This window comes from Aphis gossypii, chromosome 1, assembly GCF_020184175.1.
Source record: "Aphis gossypii isolate Hap1 chromosome 1, ASM2018417v2, whole genome shotgun sequence".
NCBI classification, from domain to species: domain Eukaryota; kingdom Metazoa; phylum Arthropoda; class Insecta; order Hemiptera; family Aphididae; genus Aphis; species Aphis gossypii.
This window is the reverse complement of record NC_065530.1, coordinates 66,532,459-66,559,468: the sequence shown is the minus strand read 5'-3', so window position 1 is coordinate 66,559,468 and position 27,010 is coordinate 66,532,459. Positions and strand designations below refer to the sequence as shown.

Genomic DNA, 27,010 nt, shown 5'->3' with positions numbered 1-27,010 from the left:
ATTATTATTGATGTATAATTCATTAATAAATTAGAAATAATTGTTTCAGTTATTAAAATGTTTATACTAAAGGAAATATTTGAATATTTGTTCAAACATAATATCAGTATATGTTAGGGATAAGGTACCATTTCATATCACCTCAAGTGTGACGACTGTTTATTTGCTTTGATATGCGAATTTTTCAAAATGTTAATACAAGTCAACAAATCCACAAATGTTAACAAAATAATTTTTTGTTTTGCAAGAAAATTAGGGAAATTTTAGTTGTAACCATTTGCTGATATAATCCAGTATAAGAAATTTTATCTTTAGACTTTAAATTCGTTCAAAGTTTTAAACGTTTTTCATTTTAAAACTAAGTTTTTATAATCCTCAATTGTTCACGTGAAATCATTTAAGTAAAAGCACATCTATCATTTAAAAAAGGTTTTATAAAATTAAAACGCCATGAACAATCGATTCTATCCTAGCATCGTTGAAGCGAATTAATTTAAAGCCATTGTGTTTAGCCACCGTGGAGTAAATGTTATTTTAAAACGCATTTTATTTATTTTGTTTTAGAAAAAAAAACGAGGAATCAATGTATTATATTATATCAATTATTATTATTTTTTTTTTCATAATTGATTACCTATGTGATTTGTATTGCATTGAATACAATCAGTATTTATCACTTTTTTTTTTTAATACAAACATTATTTAATACGTTCTACAAGTTTCATATTGAAAGGTGACTTTATAATTTCACGTTAACGTTTTTAGTATGGTTAAGAATATAAGATAAACTATACATCGATTTCTCAATAAACTTTATAAGTACATTTGGATATTTTGTAAGTACTTATAATATATTGAATATATTTGTACACATTTAGATTATAAATAAATTATAATAACATAATGTGCATACTACCTATACATACCTGTCTATCGATTATATTGTTTTGTGGAGATCGTGAAGTGACCGATGTAAAAGCCGATTTGACTTATCTATGAATACTATAATAGTATTTGATGCATTACACGTGTATTATTATTTGTGACACGATATAATTAACAAACATGATTAAACTGACGATGTTCTCTGATATACTCTGATTGGTTGATTTATATCACACCATTAAAACAGACAAACCAAACTATACCCGTTTATAATTGACCACTTACAATCAAATGTATTCAGCAGAATATGGCATTGTGCACACACGTCATCACGAAAAGCAGTGAGATGATTGACAAACAAATAATAGGGAAACTGGTGTAATCAACTGCAGTTTACGACGTTCATTAAACCCATAGACATCGTGCAGCTGTATAAACATGATATGTATTATGAATAATACACGATGCGTAAATATAAAGTGCATTCTATGTCAAGTAAATACGGATTGCAGTACAATTAAGTACGGTGAAAAAATAATTATTTGTTTACTTGAAACATGTTATTATACTTTTAACACTGTTTTATGACCATATTTTACGTTTAATTCAAATTAATTTTATAATCAACATAATACATAAACGGTTTTGCGATAAAGATAAATTATTACTGATGTATACAAATTACAAATAAAGAAACAATAACACAAAATAAATTATTATTAACTTACTTGGTAGTCAGTGTCCATCTATACGCCTTTTTAGTTTTTGATACACTTGTTAATAATTTTGTGACACAATTAGTATGCACAAATTCACCCTGTACCTACAGCTACTTCAGATTTCATGGTTTTTGGCTTATAAATTAATTAATATACAATTGGTGAAACTACGTTGCCTTTCGGTCGAACAACTTCTATTATGTAAAGGTGCAGTTGATGTTTGCAGGTTACATAATTATATTTTCCAATATTAACACCTTTAAAGGGTTATATTATGGTAGTATTATATTTTATCATATTGTTATTTTTACATTAGAAGCCAATCAGAAAAGTGATATCAATATTCTTATAATATTGAGGACAAAGTTATTTTAAACAGAAAAAAAATAACACAGTTTGTTTTAATACATTTATTTTATATAACAACATTAGGTACATATAATATTTTTAACAAATAAAATTACAAATTAAAATAATAATTAATGCGGTTGTTTTTTGAAAAATGATAAAAAAATTAGGTAGGTAGATATCAACATTAATTTCATTGACATACACAGGTTTAATATAATTTAATATAAACTTAAAATGTCTAGGTATATAATACAGTTAAACTATGCATAAGCCAAAAGTCACACTAGTTTACAAGTTATAGAACTTTTATTGAGTTTTATAATTAAATTGTATAAGTACTTTATATAATAATATAACATCGGCAATAATCGCAATTAGTTCATTATAAATTATAACAACGTGTTCTCGTTGTGTGAAATAATAAAACTATATAAAAATGAATTTAAAAAATAAAAGTGCAATTTATTGGAGTACGCTTCCAAGTATATTTTGCTTGATGTGTAGCGTATAAAATAATATATGGTCAAATAAAAGATCGATGAAACAATTCCGGTAAAAGATGGGGTACAGTGACCACGTATATGGTATTTAACTGTAATAGACTGTCATCGTTCTTCTTTAACCCGAGTTTCAGACGTGAGTTGATTTACCAAATTTAGAAATGTGTGTGTGTGCACATGATATATATATATGCATACAAAACTAACAAAAGATAGATCGCGAATATGACCACCGTGGTGGCTTTGTACATTGCGCAGTGATCAATCACCAGAGACTCTAGTGGCTCGCGATGATAATACCGCGTCGCCACCACCGTGTGCACCATGACGCGGAATCGGATTAATGAAAAAATTTGACGATTCTTTGTTTTTCGTTTTATTGATCCTCTTACGGGGGGGAGAAACATTTTTTTTTTCACTTTTCGGTCGACAATTTTCTCCTATAATATCACATTTGACAGAATGGTAAGTGCTCGCCCGGAGCGAGTGGTCGGACGAACAAAAGATGCAGCTCGACGTTGTACTATAAAAGGCACTTGTGATGTCTGCTTTCTTCTGTGCGAACAATACGTTTAAATACTTTTAAGAGGCGCATTTTCCTACCGGTGTGCGATACGGACGGTGGTAGCGGTGGTGGTGATGGCGGTCGGGATGGGATACAAAGCAGTCGAAACAGGCTTTTGTCATTTCCGAGGGGAGGAAACAGCCGAGGCGCGGGAAAATGAAAGTCTATACTATTTTCGAGAAAGGTAAAAATGAGTGGATATTAACAAAAAAATAAAAAAGCAATCTAAGTAAATTACGTTCAAACGTAATGCTACTGCAAAAATATCGATAAATGCTTAATTTTTGGCAAAAAGAGGAAAAAACATTTAAACAAAATAATAGTAGCAAATATAAAGTTAATGATAATAATAATAATAATAAAAACAATAATATAGTAACTATAACAATAACAAAAATAATAATGATACCACTAAAACATTTCTCATTTTAATAATATTTCAAGTAAAAAAAGGTAAAAAAAAATAACTGTAAAAGTATATAATATACCTAAGTATTATGTTATGTGTATAAACGTACATTATACAACTAAAATACAATACTGAATTACATCTCAATACTCCATTCATAATTTTTCGTTATTTCCGAAACAATAGACAGCTGACGAAACATTATGTTTATCATATTATAATAGTCATGATTATTAATTACGTTTGATTGAAAATTAAAATTATTAATAACAAATTGTGTACATTTGAGATATGTTCGACTTAAAACAGAACACTATTGTTATTACCTTCAAACGATAATAATTCGTTTTGGAGTGATATGTTGTCCGCGAAGAATTGTGTGCGCCTAAGATAAGATATCTTTACATTTATTGATCGAGCCGATATAATGCTGTAATATAACCTAAAACTACGTTACTATATACGTCCTAAACTATTATGAGCGCCCAAATATAATATTATCCTATAGTGTCGGTGTAGCGATTGTTAAAAAGATAATAATAATATTATTGCGAACACGATGCGGTAATACATTTTAAAAGTATTTGTGGAAGTCGAACGTCTTACGGGCAATGTTGATTGTAATATGTTGTAAGTGACCCACCGATGACTCGCTCAGAAATCTGGTAAGACGTGTCAATTACAACATAATATTATACTCGTGCCCCTACGGCACGTACACGTCACATCACGCCACAAAACGTCAAGGGGCTGTCGTTTTGAAAACGTCAACAGACATGTGACTGCAATTGTACAGTTCTTACTTAAAGATGTTAAAGTATACGGATGGGAGGCAGTATACAAAAATTAATGTCTGTGACGAATAATATTATAATTAGTCGATAGTTTCGTTTGACCAAAAATAAATAGGAAAATAACAACATTTACGTGGATATCTACAGGAATACGATAATAAAGCGGGGAATGATATCGAATAATAATAATTTATGAAATAGTAATAATAATTATGTACCGCGTGATAACATTGTTGTGACTTAAACGACAGCCGAAACCACTTCGTACATCTTGTACAGCAGCCAGGCGACGAGAGCGTACTTCAGGTATATCACCACCAAGTCCAACACGTAAAGTCTGCAAAAAATAATAGCAAATCATTATTAACGGTTTGGTGAGTTAAGTTATGGTCATTCATTTACACAAACAATACAATTTTTACACATTTTTTGACCACCTGTTTGATTATAAAATCATAAACAATGAAGTTTCGTCAACATATTATAGAACTATGGAATTATATTATAGAACTCGAGTAATTGATTCATATATAATATGATTTCTGATTTCAGATGATATTTACTGATTATACACTTTTGTTATTATATAACATTGTTGATATTATACTTTATAACGTTTTTACTAACCTATTTACATTAGTTTGTACGATGATTAGAGTCAATAAACAGAAATTAATAAGTCGAATAATAAATGGTATACACAAATAAAGATTTCGTGTTCAGTGATGAATGATGATTGATAAACCAAATAATAACAGTATAATATTTGATTAGAGAATAACATAAAAGTTTATTTAAAAATATATTTGAGAATTGTCTATCATATTTTATCAGATTCTTTCAATCCAGACATGTATAACTTTCGACCGACTGTAGAATTCTTCTTACGAGTAAACCTCAAAATATATGTACCTATATAAAGTACTAATTTTATGATAAATCTGATATATTGTAAACGGGTAATATATTTCTTGCAATTATTTGTGACAAATATAAGCTATAATCTTGGGAAAATTTTTAAGTTTAATTGTGTCGTTCAATGGTTTTTAAAATCACAAAATGTTCTTCAAAAAACAATTTTATGGCAAACAATGAGTTTCATTTAATAAATAATAAACATTTTTGTAAGTTTAGAAAATAAAATGAAAATATATCATGCTAGCGTAGTAATGATCAATAACTCTTATAGATTTATCAATTAATCTATTAATGTACTGCATAATCATGATATTTACTGCGATCTGATTATATTAACAGAAATTATTAAGACAAATCGTATTAAATTGAAACACATAAAATTATTTGTAGGTACATGGGTCAAACCAAATGAATGAGCTACGAATTAGGAAAAAATTATTCAACTCTGAAATCAATACACGAAGCATAATATGAAGTCAATAATTATTATAATTATTATTATTTATTTTTATATGTGTATCTGAAAATGTGCGCAAATTAATTAAAATTAAAGTATTAAACCATGATAACATCTGTTCGTAAATTTGTGTTAAAAAGTACACTTACACTTTCAGGGTTTTCCTGGCCTTGGGTATGGACGCCGGGTCTTCTTTCAGGCAATACTGACGGGCACCCAAAATACAATCTCTGAAATATGCGTCCATATCCATTTTCTCGAAATCCATGTTGAACTCTTCTCGGTCCACGTCACACAAACTTTCCCGGAGCGCCAACAATCGGTCGTTGGTGAAGTCCCAATTTCTCAATGTGAAATACTGGAGAACACGAAGACCATCCGATATCTTTTGCTGAACTCTGATCATACTGTATACAAAAATATAAAAAACCAATGTGTTCACTTCTATTTTCCAGAAACGATCATATATCATTGTTATTATGTATTAACACGTTAAAATAAAACTATCGATTTTGGTGGATATTAATTATATATAGTTGTATAATTTAATAAAATAACAGGTTATCTGGGTTTGTAATAACTTATATTTAAATAATTTTATCGACAATTTCAATTTTTTTTAATAACTTCTCAAATACTTAAGTCTGTAAAAAGATTCATTTTTTGAAACAATTAATTAATAAAATAAATAAAAAAATTAAATACTTTCTAAATTCTTTTGTGGAGTAATTAGGTAAATATTTCTGGAAATATTTTTCACGAATGTGGTAATAGTAATAATTATTTCGAGCAATATAATATATGTCTTCGTTTTAAACTTAGATACTTACAAACGTTTTTGGCCAAGCAAAAACAAAATCCCGTCAATCAGGTAGGCCGGTATCCAATGGTAACATATAACTTTGTAAGTGTGAAGGAATCGGTTGGATGTTAACGATCCTGTGGGATACCACAGCATGAGCTCAAACGGATTTTTCATAGTCTCTTCTCTCCCTTTGGTCATAACGGTTTCCCAAGTGATTGGATTCAGATTGTGTTGGGTCAAATTATAAACGGGAACGGCGGTAGTCCTGTACAACACAAAATACATATTATTAAAAAAAATAATAATAATGTACTATACAGACTTGCGTACAATCGAAAAAAAAATGGTTTCGCATGATAATGTAGTTAATTTAATTATTATTTTACCGTACAGCGTAAAATCGAATATCGGTAGTCTCCGATATTCATCGCTATTGTCAGTAACACGAGTAATATGAGAGATAAATTATTATACCAACCCCTATGATTTTTTTTTTTTACTATCCAATTATTTTTATGGACAGTTATTATCGTATTTTATAATTTAATAATTATTATGTTAAATTAGAGGTGTTAAGAAATACTAATAGAATATATAAAAAAAAACATATTTTATAATAATAATAAACATAAACAACGTCAAGACACAAAAGTAAGAAATCAATGTTGAATTTATGGAAAGCAAAATGTTCAAGGCTAGAAACTTTTTATAGATTTAAAATCTACATTTTAAGAAACACCGCAGGAAAAGTATATATTTGCTGCTCAAATCGAGTTAGTAAAAGTTTACTAGATACAACTTAATTTATGCAGATTATAGTTTACTTTTATAAATTTTATAAATTTCTATTGACGATTTGTTTATTAAGTAAAGTATGTATTTAAATTTTGTAAAATTATGTGATTTGATGTGATTATTTTATATATTTTAAAATCATAACAAGATTACAATGGTGGTAGTTTAAAAAGAAATATTAATACATTCAAATAAAATATTGAATGAGTTAACAAATGATAATAACTACTTGTATACCTATAACACTAAAAATTATTATCTACAATTCGATCAAAATTCATAAAGTATTATAATATATTACTTAAAGTTAGCAATTAAATATTTATTTTTGTTGTGTAGGTACATAATATGTAGCAACAGTTCAAATAATTTTTATGAAAAATGTACTTGTACTTATGCCCCATATAGATTCATTTTCCAAAATTATTTGTTTAAAAATGTCATGATCCTCACCTACTATGAGAAAATCGTATGTATCCTATTGCAAGCTATTGCTTATATATATTATATTACTATTGTACCATAGTCTATAGGCTGTACTTGCTTTTGTTTAGTGATTGCTGTTTTCCACGCGATCACGATCACGGCATTTATTGCAAAGTCCACCGGCACGGCTTCGGCGGTATATTCCGAATTGCAAAGTATGGACCGGAGCACGCCTTTGCCTCCCGCAGCCAATATTCCTGTGGGTCCATTCAGATTATCCACCCAGCCGGGCAGAGGTTCTTTGAGCGCTGGTGTCACTGCGGAAAAACAACTGATAAGTTTTATGATTACCTAACATCAATGACACCACACTACTATCGAATGACCATCTTACCTATTGAAGGCCTTGCTATGACGACCGGAAGCTGTGGATAAAAATCGCTGACCACGTCTTCGGCTAATCGTTTAGAAAACGTGTAAGTGTTGGGATGTGGATTTATCAAGCTGTAATCATATGGAATCGGTCCGATGTTAATTAAAAGCTATCCAAATTGTCATCGTAGAAATTGCATGATACTTTGTATAATGAATTGTACGTTTATAGCAAAGTTAACCTACAGCGCACCAGTGTACGTAAACCGTATGAATGAAAGTAAGAATTGATGTAACTGATATAAGTAATGTTTTAGTTTAAAAACACTATTGTTCCTATCATATTATATTATATATAATGGACAATTATGGTAGATGCAGTACTCAGTATACACCTAGTTTTAATGATGATTGGTACGTTTTTACTTTTTTTTTTTATTCATTTTAAATGTTTTTAATAATTAACTAAACAATTTTTGTTGATAAGTAAAAAATACTAACACTACAAAATCAGGTTGAAAATTCTTATATGAATTGATATGCATTTAATGCTAGTATTCAACATCATTTTAGCATCTTTTAAGTTCATGGTTAGGTAGTACTATTTTTTTTTTTTTTTTTTTTTTTTAAAATCACTAAGATAATAAATCGCATGATTTTTTTTAATGTTGTACTAACTCGAACAATCTGAGCACAATAAATATGCTAAACTGATGTTGTATTTTAATTAATTTTAACTTATCGTCAAAACCCATTCAGTTAAATTCAAAAAATGTTAATTTCTAGTAAATAAAATAGCCTTTTTAAACGAAGTATACTTAGATAACTGAGTACGAATGTCATATTGAAAGGTCATCTTTATTTTTCCACTTTATTTACGAGTGTACGACATAAATATGTTGAAAATACGGTTTTTGGTAAAATCAATACGACTAGAACTTTTTTATTAGCTATTAAAAATAGATAATTTTAGTCGCGAAACGATTATTTACGTATACATATTATACGGATACATCTTAAATCAGTTCATAGATTAGCCATAATTTTTGGTGAAAAACAAAAAAAATATATCATTTCATGGCTTATTTCTACACTAGTATCTCGTGAAATCGAAAAGAAGTTTTCACGCGGAATAATAACATTGGGTATGACTGCTGTAATTCTTTCCGTCACCCGAGTCACATACGATTTTTAGACTTGTCATTTATTGACAAAATGTGTAATTATAGAAACTTTATAATAATATCATCACTGGTGGGCTTATGCAATTGCATCTTCATTTTACATTACGGTAATCAATCGGACTACGTTATAATGAGAATGTAATTGTTTTTCTTACTGAGGTGTGACCATCTTGATAGAGTTTTCGTCGAGCCAAGACGGTAACCTCATTATGTTATGTGCGTCGAAAGCCGATTTGTGAACTTCTTCGTTTAACGTGTCCAAGTCTACGTGACAAAACGCCGTGGAGAAATGAACGAAAGCCTGAAACATTCGCATTGTTGTATTACCATTGGTACCTGATAGGTTATTTACAGGTAGATACACGGTTGTAAACTTTATAATACTACAGCGACCGGATCACCGCAGTCTTAACGAGAAAACGTGATTTGTCACATTTTCGGTAGGTACCAATTTATTTACACTCGCAAGTTGGGCGATCAACAACTTTTTGAAGTTTTCAACACCCAAACGAATTGAATTTTGTGGTCGAAAACGCACGTAACTACCGTAATCGACCAAAATCCGTATTACAACTTTTATATAACACGTGCTATGATCGGTCAGACGTAATTTTCTAGGCAGGTACATAATCAATACAGTGAAGCTAATCTTTAGAAAGACCAATGTGATTTATATTTTATATTATTATACGGAAGTAATTTGAAAATAATCTTTACCACATTATCATGGTTAAAAGAAGTATAAAAAAAAAATACTCCAGTCAAATATTTTGACTTATTTATAATTTCTGAAACTGTGTTAACTGGTAAGAATTTAATTTTCCTAAATCAACAAACGTATGTGTTTCTATACCTTTCTGTCATATTAAAGGCAATTGCAGTGAGTGGAAATTGTTTGAATATGATAACAAATTAAAATTTTCTAATTTTCTAATTCGCAATCATTTTTAAATGTGTGGATATCAAATTAATTTAAGCGTACTGGATTCACATATGCGTCATATGATTATATATTATATAAATATATATTGATAAAAAAAATTGTAACAAAGTAGATGTTATTATTGATTTTGTCATGAGTAGAACTTGTTGATGCGTAGAAAAGGGCTTCCTAGCAACATATTCATTAACATGACACCTCATACACCACTTGTCCTACGTTTAATACTTTAAAATGGTTAAATTCCTATAACACCCATTTACTATAACATTACATTTGCGCATTAAAAAAAAAAAAAATTATCATTACTTCAAAGCTTTGTGCAAATATGTTGGTATGTAAATGTCAAATCTCGGTCAGATAATTTGTTTTCAAGCATAGTGGATAGTATTCTATAGATTGCTTTTTTTATATTACATCATTTAATTAAAATACTTGAAATATTGAGTATTAATTATAATAGTTATATTGTTTATATCGACACAAAGTAAAAATCTACGCGTTTTTGGTCATTTATATACCTAATATTTATATCACATATTATTTCTGTGTAAACTAATTACGTATAATATTAATATACGATATTATATTATTATTACCTCTAATTTTTTCATGTTGGAGCAAAACTCGAGCATGCGTAGCGTTCCAGTCGTGTTCAAGTTTATAGCCTCGTTCAGTGATGCGTCCAAGTTCAACGTAGCCGCTCCATGAAAAACAATCGAAACGTCCGATATCAACTTTTCCTTCATTTCCTCTGAGATGCCAAGTCCCTCTAGACCTACATCACCGCATACCACTTGCAGTTTGGACAGCAGTGATTTATTTGTTTTTCTAATAGAATCAAACAACTATCGCCGAAATATTGAAATCTCGTTAAATATTATAATATATATCTAATAATTAACATTCTCACCGGTGCTTTAATGATTTCTTGGTATCGCAAAAGAGCGGACTTGCCTCTTTTTGATCTTATCAACACGAAAATTTTTTTTATTCCTGGACAGCTGTACAACAGTTTCCAGACGAGCACTTTTCCCATAAGGCCCGTACTTCCAGTGACAAATATGGACCGGTCATTAAAAAACTGAGATATTACACTTTTTTCCATTTTTGACTCAATCTATGAACAAACGGATAAAAAATTAATACTTTCATCTACAATAACCTCGTGCGTATTATAAAATGAATTTCCTTTATAATATTGAAAATGTATTTATCTACATGGAATTTATAAATAAAGTATCTAAATTAGATTTTTAATTTATTGGTGTAAACATGATATTTTGTATATTGTACAATAAATACTAATGGGTATAAAATAACAATTATAATATTATTATTTAATTAACATGTAAAATGTTCCTAATTTCGTATTACACTAATAAATTAAAAATAGACGCATAAATTAAACTGTTATTTTAGAGTTAATCGAATTATAATTAAATTACTAATTTAAATCGCAATAAGGGGAATAATTATAATATTATTTAAAATCTGCATCATAAACGACGGGAAAAAATGATTGTACCTATACATATTATTTCAAACTAATTATACGAATTATACATATTATCACTGTGTGATAATAGTAAATTACAATACAAAATAATTTATGATAATAATATTATACATGCGTAGCGGTATTTTAATGATAGTGCCGAGGTCAAAAATAGAAGACTGACTCTTACGGAATCTATCGACGATTACTTAAAGTTGAAAACTAGTTTGTGGCTATTACGTATGAGTGGCTTATTATACCTACCATTAAGGTTATATAGGCTAATTTGTTATTTAAAAACTATTTTATTTTAGTTTTTTGATTATAATATTATGAAAGTATAAAAAATAATAGCAACATATATACAATAATAGCAACGTGCACAAGAGTGTGACGAATTCTACATTTACATATTATTATCAAATAATAGGTATCTACTATAATGTTTATAATTATAAAATCATAACAAAAATATTATATAAAACTACTAATAATTAAAACGCATTATAATTTGAATTATATTCTAATCGAAAACGATGTATTTTACAGAATTATAGATTATGAACTTAAAATTATTAATTGAAAAATATGCGATAACTACTAAAGTTTTTATACATGTAATAAATAATTTCCATAGCCATGTTGTGCATTGCTTAAACCTATTTTCGTAAAATAATACTCAATGTTAAATAATAATATATAGTACTGTAAAATACTATTTCAGATTTCAAATTTCAAGGTATTTCAGAAATAGTAAAAGTTTAAACATCAATATCATCAAGTGCGTTAATACAAGTTAAGGCCTACTATCTAACCTCCCAAAGTAATAAAAAATATAGTTCAATTTTTACTTATTATAATTATGATAATATATTATTTATTGTTTTGGAAATTTTAAAGTTGCCCAATTTTATTTTATACGTCTTGAAAGTTTAAAAAAATATATATTTATCTAGAGTTTATTAGAAGTTATAGTATTAAAATTATTTTTACATGATGTAGGTATACACAAATACATTATACATAATCCATCTGTTTTAATTTATAAAAGCGAAAACTTTTACACTGAAAACTATAAGATGATACTGTACCAAATTGATATTAATAAAAACATTAAATTTTTTGAAGATAATTATAATGTACAAATTGTTTTAAAAATAAAAACTTCTGAATTATAAGAATACAATTTAGACTGTTACTATATGAAGTTAAGTTCATAGAAAGTTATTTGTAAATTGTCAGTTCGATTTTATTTGCTGTCCTTAAAAATCTTTTAGGTATTATTTTTATTTAATTATTTTCAAACTAAGACAAGTATACCAAAATCTTGGAATAAATCTCCAAACTTAACAATTAACATATTATTTTTACATTTAAATACGGTTTAATAATATTAAAAATCTCGATTTTGTAGTACATACAACATAATATAATATGCACTTAAATATACATCTACTATACTTAAGTATTGCAACTACATATGAGTATACATTTTTCAAAAACATACAAAGAATTAGTAAAAAATGAATTTCTAAATAAATGTACATTCAAAAAGTAAAAATCTTTTAATGATTATCATGTATTAATATTATTTTCATTTAATCTGTAATATGTGAACTAATTAAAAAAAAAAAAAAATTTTGAATGTATTACACAGTTTATAACTTGCAATCATAGGCTGTATGTAATAAAATAAAATAATATAATATAAATAATGTCATTCGAAACATTTAAATGTTGCACTATAAAATATGTACAATAATAACTAAATATACTGCACAAAAATATTTTCTTTTTTAAGTTGTTTCATGAAAGTTAAATTACCCGTAAGGTAAAGTATATAAACAACTAAATACTTAAAGATTTTTAATATATAGTTCTTGAAACTTGAGGCTGATTAGTTTTTTGCTTAAATTAACTAATTATTATTATAACTGTGATAAATCTCAAAGTTGACTAATGCCCGTAGCATATAAATATTTTAAGAAAAAAAGTTTAAATCGCTACTTATTTTAAATGCCATGTCAACAGAGATAGAAAAAGATAGAATGTGTCTGCGATAAAGAGAAAGTGATAAACGTTTGGAAGAAGAGACTAAAACTTCGACATAATAAATAATAATACCTTATTAACTAAATAACTAAAAATATTTTCAACTATATAAAAATTGAATATAAGTAATATTGTTTAATGAGTCTCATAGTTATTTATTTATAATTAATAAAGTTCACATTTACAATCACATGTTAACAGTATTACTCATATCAAAGTTATATGTGCAATCCTTCAAATAAAAACAATTCTTGAATATCTTACGCACTTAATCATATATATTTTAAATGAAATCTATCTCCAACGGAAATAAAAAAAAAAAAAAATTAAAAAAACTGATGTCGTGTGAACTACTCACTATGTACCTAATACTTTTTATCTAAAGCTTTATGAGATTACCTATATATTTTATGGCCTTATGGGTGACTTTTCCAAATCAAGTAGTTTTGCTATTTTTAAACAATATTATTCTATAAATATCACTATTACTTTCATAATATTTGAAAGTATTTTGTATATGAATTAAAGGGGAAAAATAATTCGTATTTAATATAGTGTCCACTTACAATTTAATATATTGTATTGAATACGAATAAATAACGTCAATAAGTATTACTTATCGTATTTTAAATCCCGCACGCGATAAAATGCAAGTGTACTTAACGTATATAATAATATATACGATTGTACGACACACGCACAACTTCCTACTGGAATCGTATTGTTATCAGAAGTAATCAGCGTCTCATCGTGTAGAAACCACGTAGATGGGTATTGAACAATTTTAATTATAAGCCTCGGATTTCGCACTTTATCTACCAGACTCGTGGTGGCGAGATTAACAAAACACAACATAATGAACTTCTACGCGTAAACTTCTCTAATGAAGATAGCTTATGAACTTTAAGAGGTTGCGCAAAGCGGGTAAAAATAAAACTAGTTTGTATTTATTTTCGTCCGCCGCACGGAGAGTGTAATAAAATATCACCCAAACGCCGCAAAACACGTTATTCGATCATTATGAAACAATATTTCCGAGGTAGGTATTGGCACAACTATCTATTCGAGTGAAAACAATTATCTTTTCACATTTCGATCTCGATATGCACGCACTTTACGATTTGTTTAGACATATAAATATACGCATTATATAATATTATACTGCCGATGATGTGGTCATAATTAACCGCAAGATTTAGGTAGGTATGTAATTGTTCAAATAATATCTAAGTCGGTTAAATAGTGATTGAATACATTTTCGGTTGCTAAATTTTATCATAATTCGTTAAGTTTTTACGTGGTTTCGAAATAGCTAAGAAACATCGTTGCATGCGATAAATTTTTTTAAGAGTATACCATTAATATTGTCACTAATTGCCAAGTAAAAAAAAAAAAATGGATCTGAAATTGAAATAATAAGATACTTACTATATGTTAACGAATTACAAGTATAGACTTTCAAAAAAAAAAAAAAATATGTAATAATTAAAGCTTTAAACAACTATAGAATTACAATTATAAATTATTGATTATTTCATGTAAAAACAAACATATCACTCATCGTGCCTAGTATACCTTTATCGATATTTAAATTTATTTACGATAAATGTTTTGATTATATAAAGTATCGTATAGTTGTTTGTAGAAAGGACATAAATATTATGATGAATTTTATGTCGCGTTAATATTAGTTTTTATACAAAAACAAATTATTTATTGGTAGTGGTAGTGCCATCTCATTGAATAGCATCCTTTTGAGCTATTTCATGCTATTAATTCTATACCTAATATATTATGCATCAATTAAGCCAATTACTTAGTCTATATTTTTGAACAAATTATGAAAAATCATCTGATTAATATATAATTATTAGTAACGACTTCTGCATATATTATTTGGATAAAAATTTCATAAAAATCTATTTTAAAAAAAATAAGAGATGATATAGTTTTAAATTTAAAAAGCGGGGAGAGGTGTTGTACTCTGAAAACCCGCTTTGTACTCCACTGTACATATAACTGTTTACCTACATATTATATAAATAAAATTGTATCTAGATTATGAAAATATTGTTGATATAAAATAAACTACAGTCAATTTAATAATAAAGTAAATTAAAATCAATTTGATCAATTTTGATATATTTAATAAAATACAAATATTTGAAATATTAATTCTATCATATATTATATAATAGGTGTCTACTGTCTATTGATAATTATATTTCTTATTTTCTTTATATAACTAAGGAACATTTAACATATATTTGGAAATGTCAGTACAATTATTATGAATGACTAATTATTACTTAGTTATCGTACAACATATCACAATATTTTTTAAAATTAAATTGTACTCGGATTGTTGGTAAGAAGTACATACTTCCAGCTACTGTGTATATAGAGTACCTTACCAATGATTGAATGATTGATAATCTACAATAATAATAATAACTTTCGCTTGGATATCAGCTACTGTATTCCATTTATTGCATAATGTTTTAGCGCTATGCGACAATTTATATTTATTTAATTATATTGCAGCATAAAATAATGGTATTATTAAAACTCCAAAATTAATCAATAAATAACAAAATACAATAATAAGTTATATAATACAACACAAAATTACACATTTAACAATATGACAAAATACAATTCATTATTGGCATAGTTATGAACAATTTAAATTAATCAATTTCTGACAAGGTATTCAAAGACTAATGAAATAACAACATAAAAACTTAATATTCTACAAAAATATTATAGAAGTAAGTAACTAGAAAACATATTTCACAAAAATAAACTTTAAGTTGAAATAATATTCTCACTGGTCTCAGATATTTTGTTATACTTATGTAAATATTTACTGAATAATATATCTGTAATGATGAACTTCAACACTTCGGGGTATTTGGGTTTGATGGCTGACAAGTGTTAGTCGATAAGTTTATCAGAAGCGTATTTCACTCTCCACCAAGGAATCGGATGTTAGCTATGTCACTTTACACAATCTGGACTTCTGAAGTCCTATGTATCTACTCGTAACTTAAAGTAGGTACCTAGAGACTAAAATTATTGATAACTATTTCTAATGACCTATGACTTGCGTTCTCGCACTATGTATCTCACTAGCATGTCAGATATTTGCAAAATGATGGACGAAATATAATATTTACTATAACAGAAGTAAGTTATTAATTTATAAATTAGAACTTTCACCTAAGCTTATATTTGATTGGATAAGTTACTCGAAATGGTGATAGACTTCACTATGAGTTGTTAATATTAAAAATAATTAATTCATATAAAACAAATATTTTTTCCAGTGGAGGTTCATTATTAACTGTCATTAAAATTAAGATTAACATTTAACCTGAAATGCTTGTTATATACTTCTTATAAATTATAATCGACTCGTAATTTATTCAAACTTCTATTAAATATACCATATGAACAAAAACTGAATATTGTAGTAATGACTATCCTAAATATGATTTTAATATGTTTTTAATTAATTCAGAAATTGATTTTTATGATAATTAAATATTTAATTATTTTGTACATAAGTCATAATTACTAATTAAATGCATTGTGAAATCGTAGAGTAATATTAAACATTTAAAACAATATTCGTTGAACTAATTTTAAAATCCATTACTTTTACTGTAGCTATAGTAATAATAAAATTATGTATAGTAGTTGATTTTGTTTTATTTAAAACGCTTATTCCATTTGTGAATGATTGATAAATTGAATACTGTGAAAACCTAAGTAGGATTAATTTAAACGCTTAAACAAACATTACAAATGTGTATTATATTTAATTAGACACTTTAATATTATAATAGTGGCAAAAGTCGTTTAAAATCTATATTATTCAACAACCAAACCATAAGTATTTATAATTAAAATTAAAATATTGTTCAGGCATTATTATATCAATTATAACATAGAAAATATTTTATGAATGTACAATATTACAGGTTAAAAAAAAAAATGACAGAATAAAATTTACAAGCTAAAAGTATTGATTATTAGGTACATTTAAAGGGAAAATTTATAAGCTTACTAATAATTAATTTCTCATTTTTCATTTATAATAAAATCTGTATTTAACTGTCAAATTAGATATATTTAAATAACTGGAGTGTTGACATAATAATAAATGGACATAAATGAGTAATCAACATAATACTGTTATATGATGTATATTATATAGGTACTCAACATCAATATGATGATATTTTAATATTCGTTCTTTCAATAATTTTAACAAATATATATAAATAGAAATTGATAAAAATAAATACTATAAATATAATATACTTATTTTCTGAGTTTCGCTCAAAATATCATACCAGTTCTAATATAATTTAATTAAAATTCTATGTAATAATATAAAAATTAAATTGTATATAATATTTATTTACTATTCAACTAGGTATACTTTGAATAATCTTTAACATTTTCAGCATATATAAATATTTACTTTTAATTTTTTTTATAGTAATTATATTATTATACTACACAGTTTAATGCAATTAAAAAGTATAACATTTTACTAATTATTTTAGGTATTTTTTTTTTTTTTTGTAATTTAGCTGTAAAATATATTTTTAGTTTAGTGTAGGTACTTGAGTACCTATAATAATCAATATTATAAATGTAAAAAAAAAAAGTGAACTATTATTAATTAAACAAGGTACAGTTTATTTACATAGTGTATTAAATTATACCTACATATTACGATAAAAAAATATTTATATAATATAATATTATTGAATCATACAAATTATTTATTATATTGAGTGGATTATAAAAAAAAAATATTTTCACCGAGGATGTGAAATTTAAAATTTTCCGCAACAGACAACGAAAATATTATTACAACGGTATATAGCTTCAAGCGTTAAAAAAATAAAGTTGATTTTTTTTTTAAATTTGTTACGGGTTGAGGTAAAAATCCATTAAAAAGATAAGTGTAAAAAACTCATACTACGACGACGGGACTAAAAACGAGGATACCATAAGGAGGATAACAAGTGAAATGACAAGTGCAACGAAGACCGGCCAATAGCAAACACTATGTATACTATACCACTCCAACATGTTGGAAGCCGCTATAGCGTCAGAATAACAAGCAAAGGTGACAACTCAACAAACAATAGAAAAATACAATGAAAGAAATGAAAATATACAATATAGGTGTAGAATGTCACCAAAGGATGAATTTATTTTCTTAGTATGCTACCAAATAAGGTACGTAACTAATAATATTGTTATAAAATTAAAAATATGATTTTAATTTAATATTATTATTTATTATATTATAAATATATAAAAATGTGAAATTTATTTTTTTGGCTAATTTTAGATATTGTAATAAAAGCTATATTAATAGATTTCTTTTCTTAAGACTTGGAAGGTGTTTTAATCTTAAATGTTTAACCCTAGTATGGTGTTTTTGGTTTGCTTTTACGTGCATTTTGTTTTGACTCACGAAAATCTAATATTTTTTTTTTTATATATACTTGAACGTAAAATTCAAGGTTTCCATTGGTTATAGTAATACAATTTTAAAAACAATGTTTTCCTATAGACTGGCCAACCATCATCATGTGTTTCTACAAGATTTTTTTGAATAACAGAAATCAATATTTAATTTATTATTTGTTATTCAAATGTACGACAAATAAGGCAATATCCTATAATGTTTATAGCTTATATAAACTTAAAAACTACTCGACCGATGTTGACAGAAGTTTCAGAGGTTGTTTTTAGAGATATCAGAAAAGTTTAAAGAGCATAGTTTGAATCGCGTTTAAAAATATACCAAGTGCTATATCTAATCCGACATAGGCGGATTACCCATCTTGATTAAATTAATTCACAAAGCGAGTAGATTCGTTCATTTTTACCTCGGCGAGGTCGAATTATTAAGCCAGTATAATATATAATATGGCGTTAAATTATATTGACAAAACAATAAATTATAATTAGCCGGAATAACATGAAGTGTTACGTAGCGCAAAATACCAACACTGTATTCTAAGTTTTCACGTAAATGCATAATACAGCTTTATATTATTTAAGAAAATAACAGTGTTATGCAAACGTCCACCACACCGATAGTCGTATACGTATAGTTAGCTGCTGTTTAGGATTTTAATTAGGTATTTTAATTACAGCGCTACTTGTACTCTGGAAAATATATATTTGTATGTGTATAGTGTAGGTAACTAAAGCAATTATTGATGGTGTCAAGTAACAAATAATTATTGAAAAAGAAAAACCAGAACAGTCAACCGATGCGGAAAAAATATAATATGATTTCTCTAGTTTATAAAAAAGAAACAACACAATTTTATGATTGAAGATTTTATAAACGTGTACCTAATACATTAATATAATAGTACACATAAAGCCGTCAACGACATTTTTCTAATTACAAATGTAATCCACTTGGATAAAATAATATTATGTTGAAAAGACATCCGAATGTACAGATAAATTACATCTGTAACAGCAAACAGGTTATTAATCTTCAGTTCTTCATTTAACTGTAACGCAAATTGGTCATTTGAATCAAGAGAAACGACTACATAAATAATTCAATTAAAGGACGAAATTTTCCTTATAGTATGAGTTACCTAGTTGATAATTATATTTATGCATATACTGGGTAAGATATTATACTCCTAGAATGGGTCAAAATATGATTGCATAAAAAAAATAGTACAATTTTAATCATAATTATCCAAATTAACTGAAATTCGCTGTTTAACATTAAATACATGCACTTGTAGTATTTTTACGAAATGCATTCAACCTTGATCTTAAAAACAATAGTGTAATTATTAATATACTACTGTAGTGTCTAGATAAAATCTTAAATTTCTAACCAGACGTCTGGTGTCAGAGCAAAAAATTACATAACTTATGAACGTACCTCGCATACAAGCCTGTGGCATAAAAAAAAACTGAATCTCTAAACGGTAAGATTATATATAAATCCGACTCATATAACCGTTTAATTAATATAGCTAATAATTTTAGATTGCATTACAACTGAACAATGTAAATTATATTCGTTATTGTAAAACTGAAAACTAGTTTAAAAATCTTCTCCGATGCCAATTATTGTGTTGATGACTAAAAATTAATTGAAGTTTACTGTAGAAATGTTTAAAAAATATTTTCAGTTCAATAATGTACGTATTAAAAATTATATGTAGAAATTATAATTTGCAGACATTAATAAATTATCCAAATCAATCATCGAAATACATCCAATACCATATAAATCGGAAAAATAATTAATATAATAATAATTAATAATAGTCACCTTAATGCTAGATAGGCAGATACCTACATAATATTATGCTCAATAAACGGGTTTAAAAGCGGATGTGGTGCACTCAACTTATATGCGCGCTTGTACAAGTCTATTATTGGAATTTAAGATTCTCTTTTTTTCTATAGACATCGGCATAATACTTTCACTCAGCTAAATCTCAACTCTGTATTATTGTAATTATTGTAGGTATATAAGTAAACGAGAATATATGATATGTTTATTTTTTTATAATATGTAATTATCATATGTATCTGTATAAACGATGATACACATATTTGCCATACCTATCAGTACCGATATATCGGTGTATTAAGAACATTCATTGCTACATGCTTTATTATTTAAATACCTAGAAACAAATTTGTAACATTCTTGTTTTAAAATTAAATATCCCCCTAATCATTGGTTACGAATTAAAATTTAATTAAATTTATCAATAGGTACAGAATATTCATAAAATATATACAGAATATGTAGTTGAATCAAAAATAAATAAATACCCCGGTTGTAGGCTTAATTTTTTTTAAATACAATAATTATTATGTAAACCGAATATGTGTATGAAAGTTGATATGCGGCTACTACTAAATTACAAAAATGAATCCGAATATTTTTGTTCATTCACATTAACATTTATGGTTTTATATAACCCGCCCACTTACATGCTAACTAATTTTTGTTAAATAAGTACGTGCTTAGTAGATTCAGCCCTAAAATACAATGAAAATTACAATAACAAATAAAATCTATGTAATAAAAAATAACATTTGAGTTATAAAGTGTGATAAATTAATTAATTTCGTATTACTCTGTTTGATATTTATCTTTCATTGTTACACCTTATCAAAGATTGACAATGTTACTACTCCGTATTATAATTTATACCTCGAGTAATGTTTAACAACATTTTAATTGTAAATAAAAATTAAAAACCATGTATCTATTAAAAGTGCTTGTGAAAAGTTATTATACGAATAACTTTATTTTCTAAATTAATTATAACCTTAGTAGATTTTTCTAAATTAACTTTCACCCAAATGGTTTATAATAATGTAAGTGCAGTCGTTCTTCCGCATTGGGGGTCAATTTGTCAATTATTGTTGCACAAAAATGTTATGGTTTTGTAGTTTCTACGATAGATATAATTAAAATATAATTTATTAAAATAATATAATTACAATTGTTGTTTAGATAACAATATAATTATTTAAAAACAAAACGTTTTATTTTGTGTTTGTGCATAAAATATAATATCCTGTAGTATAATATATCATCTAATCTGATACTTCAGCTACAGTGATTTCTCAAAAGAAAAACACTTTTTTTTTATCTCACAGTTTTATTCATCAGACCGTCAATGCAATAAAATAGTATCATTTAACTTCTTATTTTTTAATATAATGTTAAACACTATCTAACTTTGTAATGTTAAAATATCTGTAAAAACAAGTATATATATATATATATAACAAATTATATCAGATTCAAAATGAATTTATAGTACTCTCATATTTTCATATGAATATAATATCTAATAATCAAAAGAAAATTTTTGCGAGCAGTTATAAATTATATTCTAGAACACTTAGAGTGAACCCTAAAATATTTATTTTAGTTAAAAAATATTATTTCAAAAAATAATTATAACTAAAAGCTCAATACAGAAACAAATAACTTGTAATAAGTATTTAAAATATTAAACCAAATATTAAATACAAGATGATTCTTTTAGAACTTTAGAAGTAAATTCGCATGTGTATTTTTCTTGAAATATATTAACTTTTTTGTCATAAGTACATAATTTGAAATTAATAGAAAACAAAGCTTTTAAAAACAAATATATATATATATATTTTATAGTTCTCATTATTAATTTTTTTTTCATCAATGCATCATAATTTTTTTTTTTTTTTTAATTTCATATTCTAGAACAAATTATTTATCTATACATAATATGTATAAAAATCGCATTTTGAATTGGTAGCTTATTCTTTAAATTAAATACTTATTTAAAGGTTAAGTGATTATAATAAAATAACTGGGATATTAATATTCTGATTTAAAGTTAGAAATTAAAAATGTATGCTGTCATTAATAATAATAAATTAAAAAAAAAAAAAAATGATAATGGTAAAAAATTAAAGGATAAAATTATTTTTAAAAAATGTTGTTTTTTAACGACGTAAATAACATATGTTTCTAAAACGTACATTTCGATATATTATTATGTCTGTTGACATTTGAAATGATCACCTTGTACAATATATTTAGGAAGTACGTAGTTGACACTAGTGCGTGCCGTGAAAGCTTATACAGTAAAACAATAATAATGCACACCTTAATGTCCACTGAAAACTACAATATAATGATAATATTATACGTGCAAAAGCCACTGAGAATCGAAAGTCGACTTTTTATTCAAAGCCCATTACGTGCTCGTAATTCGGTCAAGAACAATGTCTTCCAGTACATTGGGTCTAAGGGATCTTCTCGGCCCATTAAGCTTTCGCCCCATCCCAACGGATGCTGCTGATTATTTTCAAACTGTTGCTCGTGAGCAAAAACACACAGCGTATTACAACATCGTTATTTTTATCACGTAAAACAAATACCTATAAGCAAACGAGGAGGAACTTGTATTTATTCGCGTGGTTTTCTTCCGTTTAATTTTATAACTCGGCATGATTATAACGCGAATTCCTATTATTGTAATACGTACGATTTACTTGGATAACTGTCCTCGATAGATTTCCAAAGTTTTGAAGTTAATTATCTATAAATTATATTCGGTAAATAAATTATTATATAGTTATGCGGCCACAATTGCATATAGCTTTATATTAATATAGGGTCTCGGTGTTCTGTTTTTTTCATTTCAATATACCAAATATACGTGTATGCGTTTTAAAAATTAATAGGTACCTAGATAATTTTATAATTTTAATGTTTTCGAGGTAAAATTAATACATTTTTAGTAATTTGAGCTTTTAATACTTACATATAAAATATAATCTTACAGCATTATAGTAAAAAAACGATTAAACTTATATTAAAATGTCAAATTTACTGAACTGAAATTGTAAAACGTTTCGAAAATCAATTTATAACATTTATACTTAAAAGTTGAATATTTAAACTTTTTAATAGATTTTTTGTTTAGAAAATGTTTAATACTTTCAACTTTATAAATTTCTTAAATATATATATACAGCACAGTATACATTTTTTAAAGAATTATTATATTAAGCGTAAGCTAGATATAAATGAGTTAATGTCAAATCAAAAAATTAATTTTATGTCAAAAAATCAAGGCATTTTTATTTTTTTATCATCATGACTTATAATAAATCACAAATTTATTTGAATTTGAATTTAATCATACTTGATTTTATAACAAGATAACTTGTTATACACTTTAAAAACTACATTATTAAGTAAATATACCTAGATAAATACTGCAATTTTACAGATTCAATTGAAATATTTAAAATAATATAATATTAGATTCTGAGCCGATAAATAAATAAATTATTAGTTTAAAAATGTGGTATTTTTTGTGTTTGGTGACATTTTTTTATTTGAAAATATGATTCGATCATTACTTTCTAGAGAGGTTTTGGTAGTGAACATATCTAATTTGTATATGAGAATCAAAACTTGACATTTTCCTATAGTTTTTAAAATAATCGATAAAAAACAGAAAACTAAGACGAACATTTTTTTAAATTTTTATATTATTATCAAAAATACAATTTCATAATTGTGGGTTAATAATAATTCAAATAGTTTTCACTCAGAATTATTTTTGATCGTACACAATGCTATTTCATTGAATTTAAATTTAATACATTATCCATTACATTATAACCTTCTCAATTACCAGGTAAACTTACGCCTACAATGTACAGTAAATTGATTACTAATTTAGAGCTTTAGATCTTTAGTTATTATGTTGATACTAAAAATATGTTGATCGTAGGAACTTAAAACTCTTTGTCATCACGTTTATTATTATTCATTTAAGATGCGATATTCAAGATATTAAGATTACTTTAAGCCTCTAACACCACTAACCTATTAGCTATTCACACAGATCTTTGGCACGTATTGGTACTTTATGTTGAGTTCTAAAATAATCACAGATGGTATTATTATATGAAGTAATATAATAATAACATAATAGTATTATCTAATTTGTTTTGTCAAAAAATATTTATATATTTGAATTTAATACGTTGATATTTTTATTTAAATCTACTTAATCAAGTTAAAATTTAAAAACGTTCATCGAATACGAGTATGCCTAGCTATGATCCAAACTGGTTTTTAAAAATGTATTGCACAGGTGCTAATCGTAGCTACCGTTTTCTGATAACTATTGCCAACTTTCAAAAATAGGAAGATTAAAGTACCATTTATGTCTAATTTTAAAGCTATAAAGTTGCTTTATGAAACTTTTATAGCGGGTAACGATTTCACTGTACCTATTAGGTACCAAAAAAAAAAAAAAAAAAACTGCTCGGCGTTTGGAAAAAAATGTATGTCAATGCATAATATAATTACTTCTAATTATCACACTCTGAATTTAAATTAAAAGAGAACAAAACACAATTCACCACTTGCATGACAAACATATTAAGTTTATCAAAATTAAGCATGATGAAATGTAGATAGAAAAAATAAGTTATGTAATTTCAACAAAATACAAAATATATATTCATATTTAATATTCTAAAAATGATTAACTGAAACAACTTTTGATTGTATATTTTCTATGTAATTATTATGTATCTATTGACTATTTTAAATTGTTTTGTTCAATTAAAATTTAATTTTTAGGTAAGTATTGAACTCAACATCGCCATTGAAATCTAATACGTATAGATTATATGTATAATACCACAACACGTTTTATATAATTTATTTTATGTTATGTTCATTGTTCATGTTATTTGTTACAAAAAAAAAATAAAATAAATAATAAGCAAAGCAAATCAATAAACATAAATTTATTTTTTTCGTTGAACAATATGTAAAAGCTAATATTAACAAATAAGTAAAAATGAGAAATGATCATTATTATTATACTTGAGTATAGATATATTTGGTTAATATTTTTTTTAAGCTTTGTTACTTAGATGAATCTAAGATGAATATAAGGTATATTAAAATGCCTTAGGCATGAAATATTTTCTCAAGTTTTAATCACACTTGTACGCTTTCGAACACCACATTCCACAAACCGTTATATTGAATGAATCGCAAATAAATAAATATTTTGCTGAAAACTGAGATGCTATTATTAATTATTATAAAGTAACGGAAATCGAAGAAAAATAAATAATTCCCATCTCAAACCCATATTTTCTATATTTTAAGAGGGAAATTATTGTCTAATACTCCATGCATATATTATTATGTATAAATATAATTAAAATGTTTAAATTCAGTTGATATGCGTTTTTTCTTGTTTAATAAATATATTTTTATGCTGAGCATAATATTACTTTAGCTATGTTTATCCAAATATTTTTGTACTATTTATTGTAAAAAAATAAAATATTTTACACCAACCTGATTAAAATCCACAAGGTTCGACATCGAGTATAGGTTATCCAATAGAATATGCTTTATTAACAGAGCTAGGTTTACTGTGGCTCATGTACAGAATTCTGAATATATTCAAAGAATCGCGCACGGCCGATGTAGGGAGAAAGTTAACGATCCGGTCGGATGCTTGTTCTGAGTCTCCCCCCTACTCATACGCCTGATTTGATTTCATAATAATAATTCCATGTTATTATTATTTCATAAATATAACCACATGTATCATCGTAACGATGAATCCGTTTTCGTTAAGTAACGCTGTTAAAAGTAGGGTCATCGCGTATAATGGGAGGTATCACCGCCACCCTATAATAATACATTCATCTTGAAACTTTCAGCCTATACTTATCTGTTTGATGATTAGTTAAAAAAG

At 26.3% G+C, this 27,010-nt stretch overlaps 1 protein-coding gene across 1 annotated transcript; it reads right to left on the bottom strand.

The window, feature by feature from the left end:
- Positions 1-1,999: 1,999 nt before the first annotated feature.
- LOC114132870 (putative fatty acyl-CoA reductase CG5065) lies at positions 2,000-26,734 on the bottom strand. Its single transcript, XM_027998468.2, has 9 exons — positions 26,605-26,734; positions 11,034-11,240; positions 10,720-10,968; positions 9,336-9,481; positions 8,019-8,128; positions 7,743-7,941; positions 6,429-6,668; positions 5,748-6,005; positions 2,000-4,560 (listed from the first exon to the last, which is right to left on the bottom strand). The coding sequence occupies exons 1-9, from the start codon at positions 26,629-26,631 to the stop codon at positions 4,464-4,466; spliced, it is 1,533 nt and encodes a 510-aa protein (XP_027854269.1). The 5' UTR covers positions 26,632-26,734; the 3' UTR covers positions 2,000-4,463.
- Positions 26,735-27,010: the final 276 nt, after the last annotated feature.

Coding starts and splice junctions, on each gene's coding strand:
- LOC114132870 (XM_027998468.2), bottom strand. CDS start 26,631: ATGTCGAACCTTGTGGATTTTAATCAG. Junction 11,241..26,604: donor ACCTTGTGGATTTTAATCAG/GTTGGTGTAAAA, acceptor GTTTGTTCATAG/ATTGAGTCAAAAATGGAAAA. Junction 4,561..5,747: donor GCCAGGAAAACCCTGAAAGT/GTAAGTGTACTT, acceptor TATTTTTTGCAG/ACTTTACGTGTTGGACTTGG.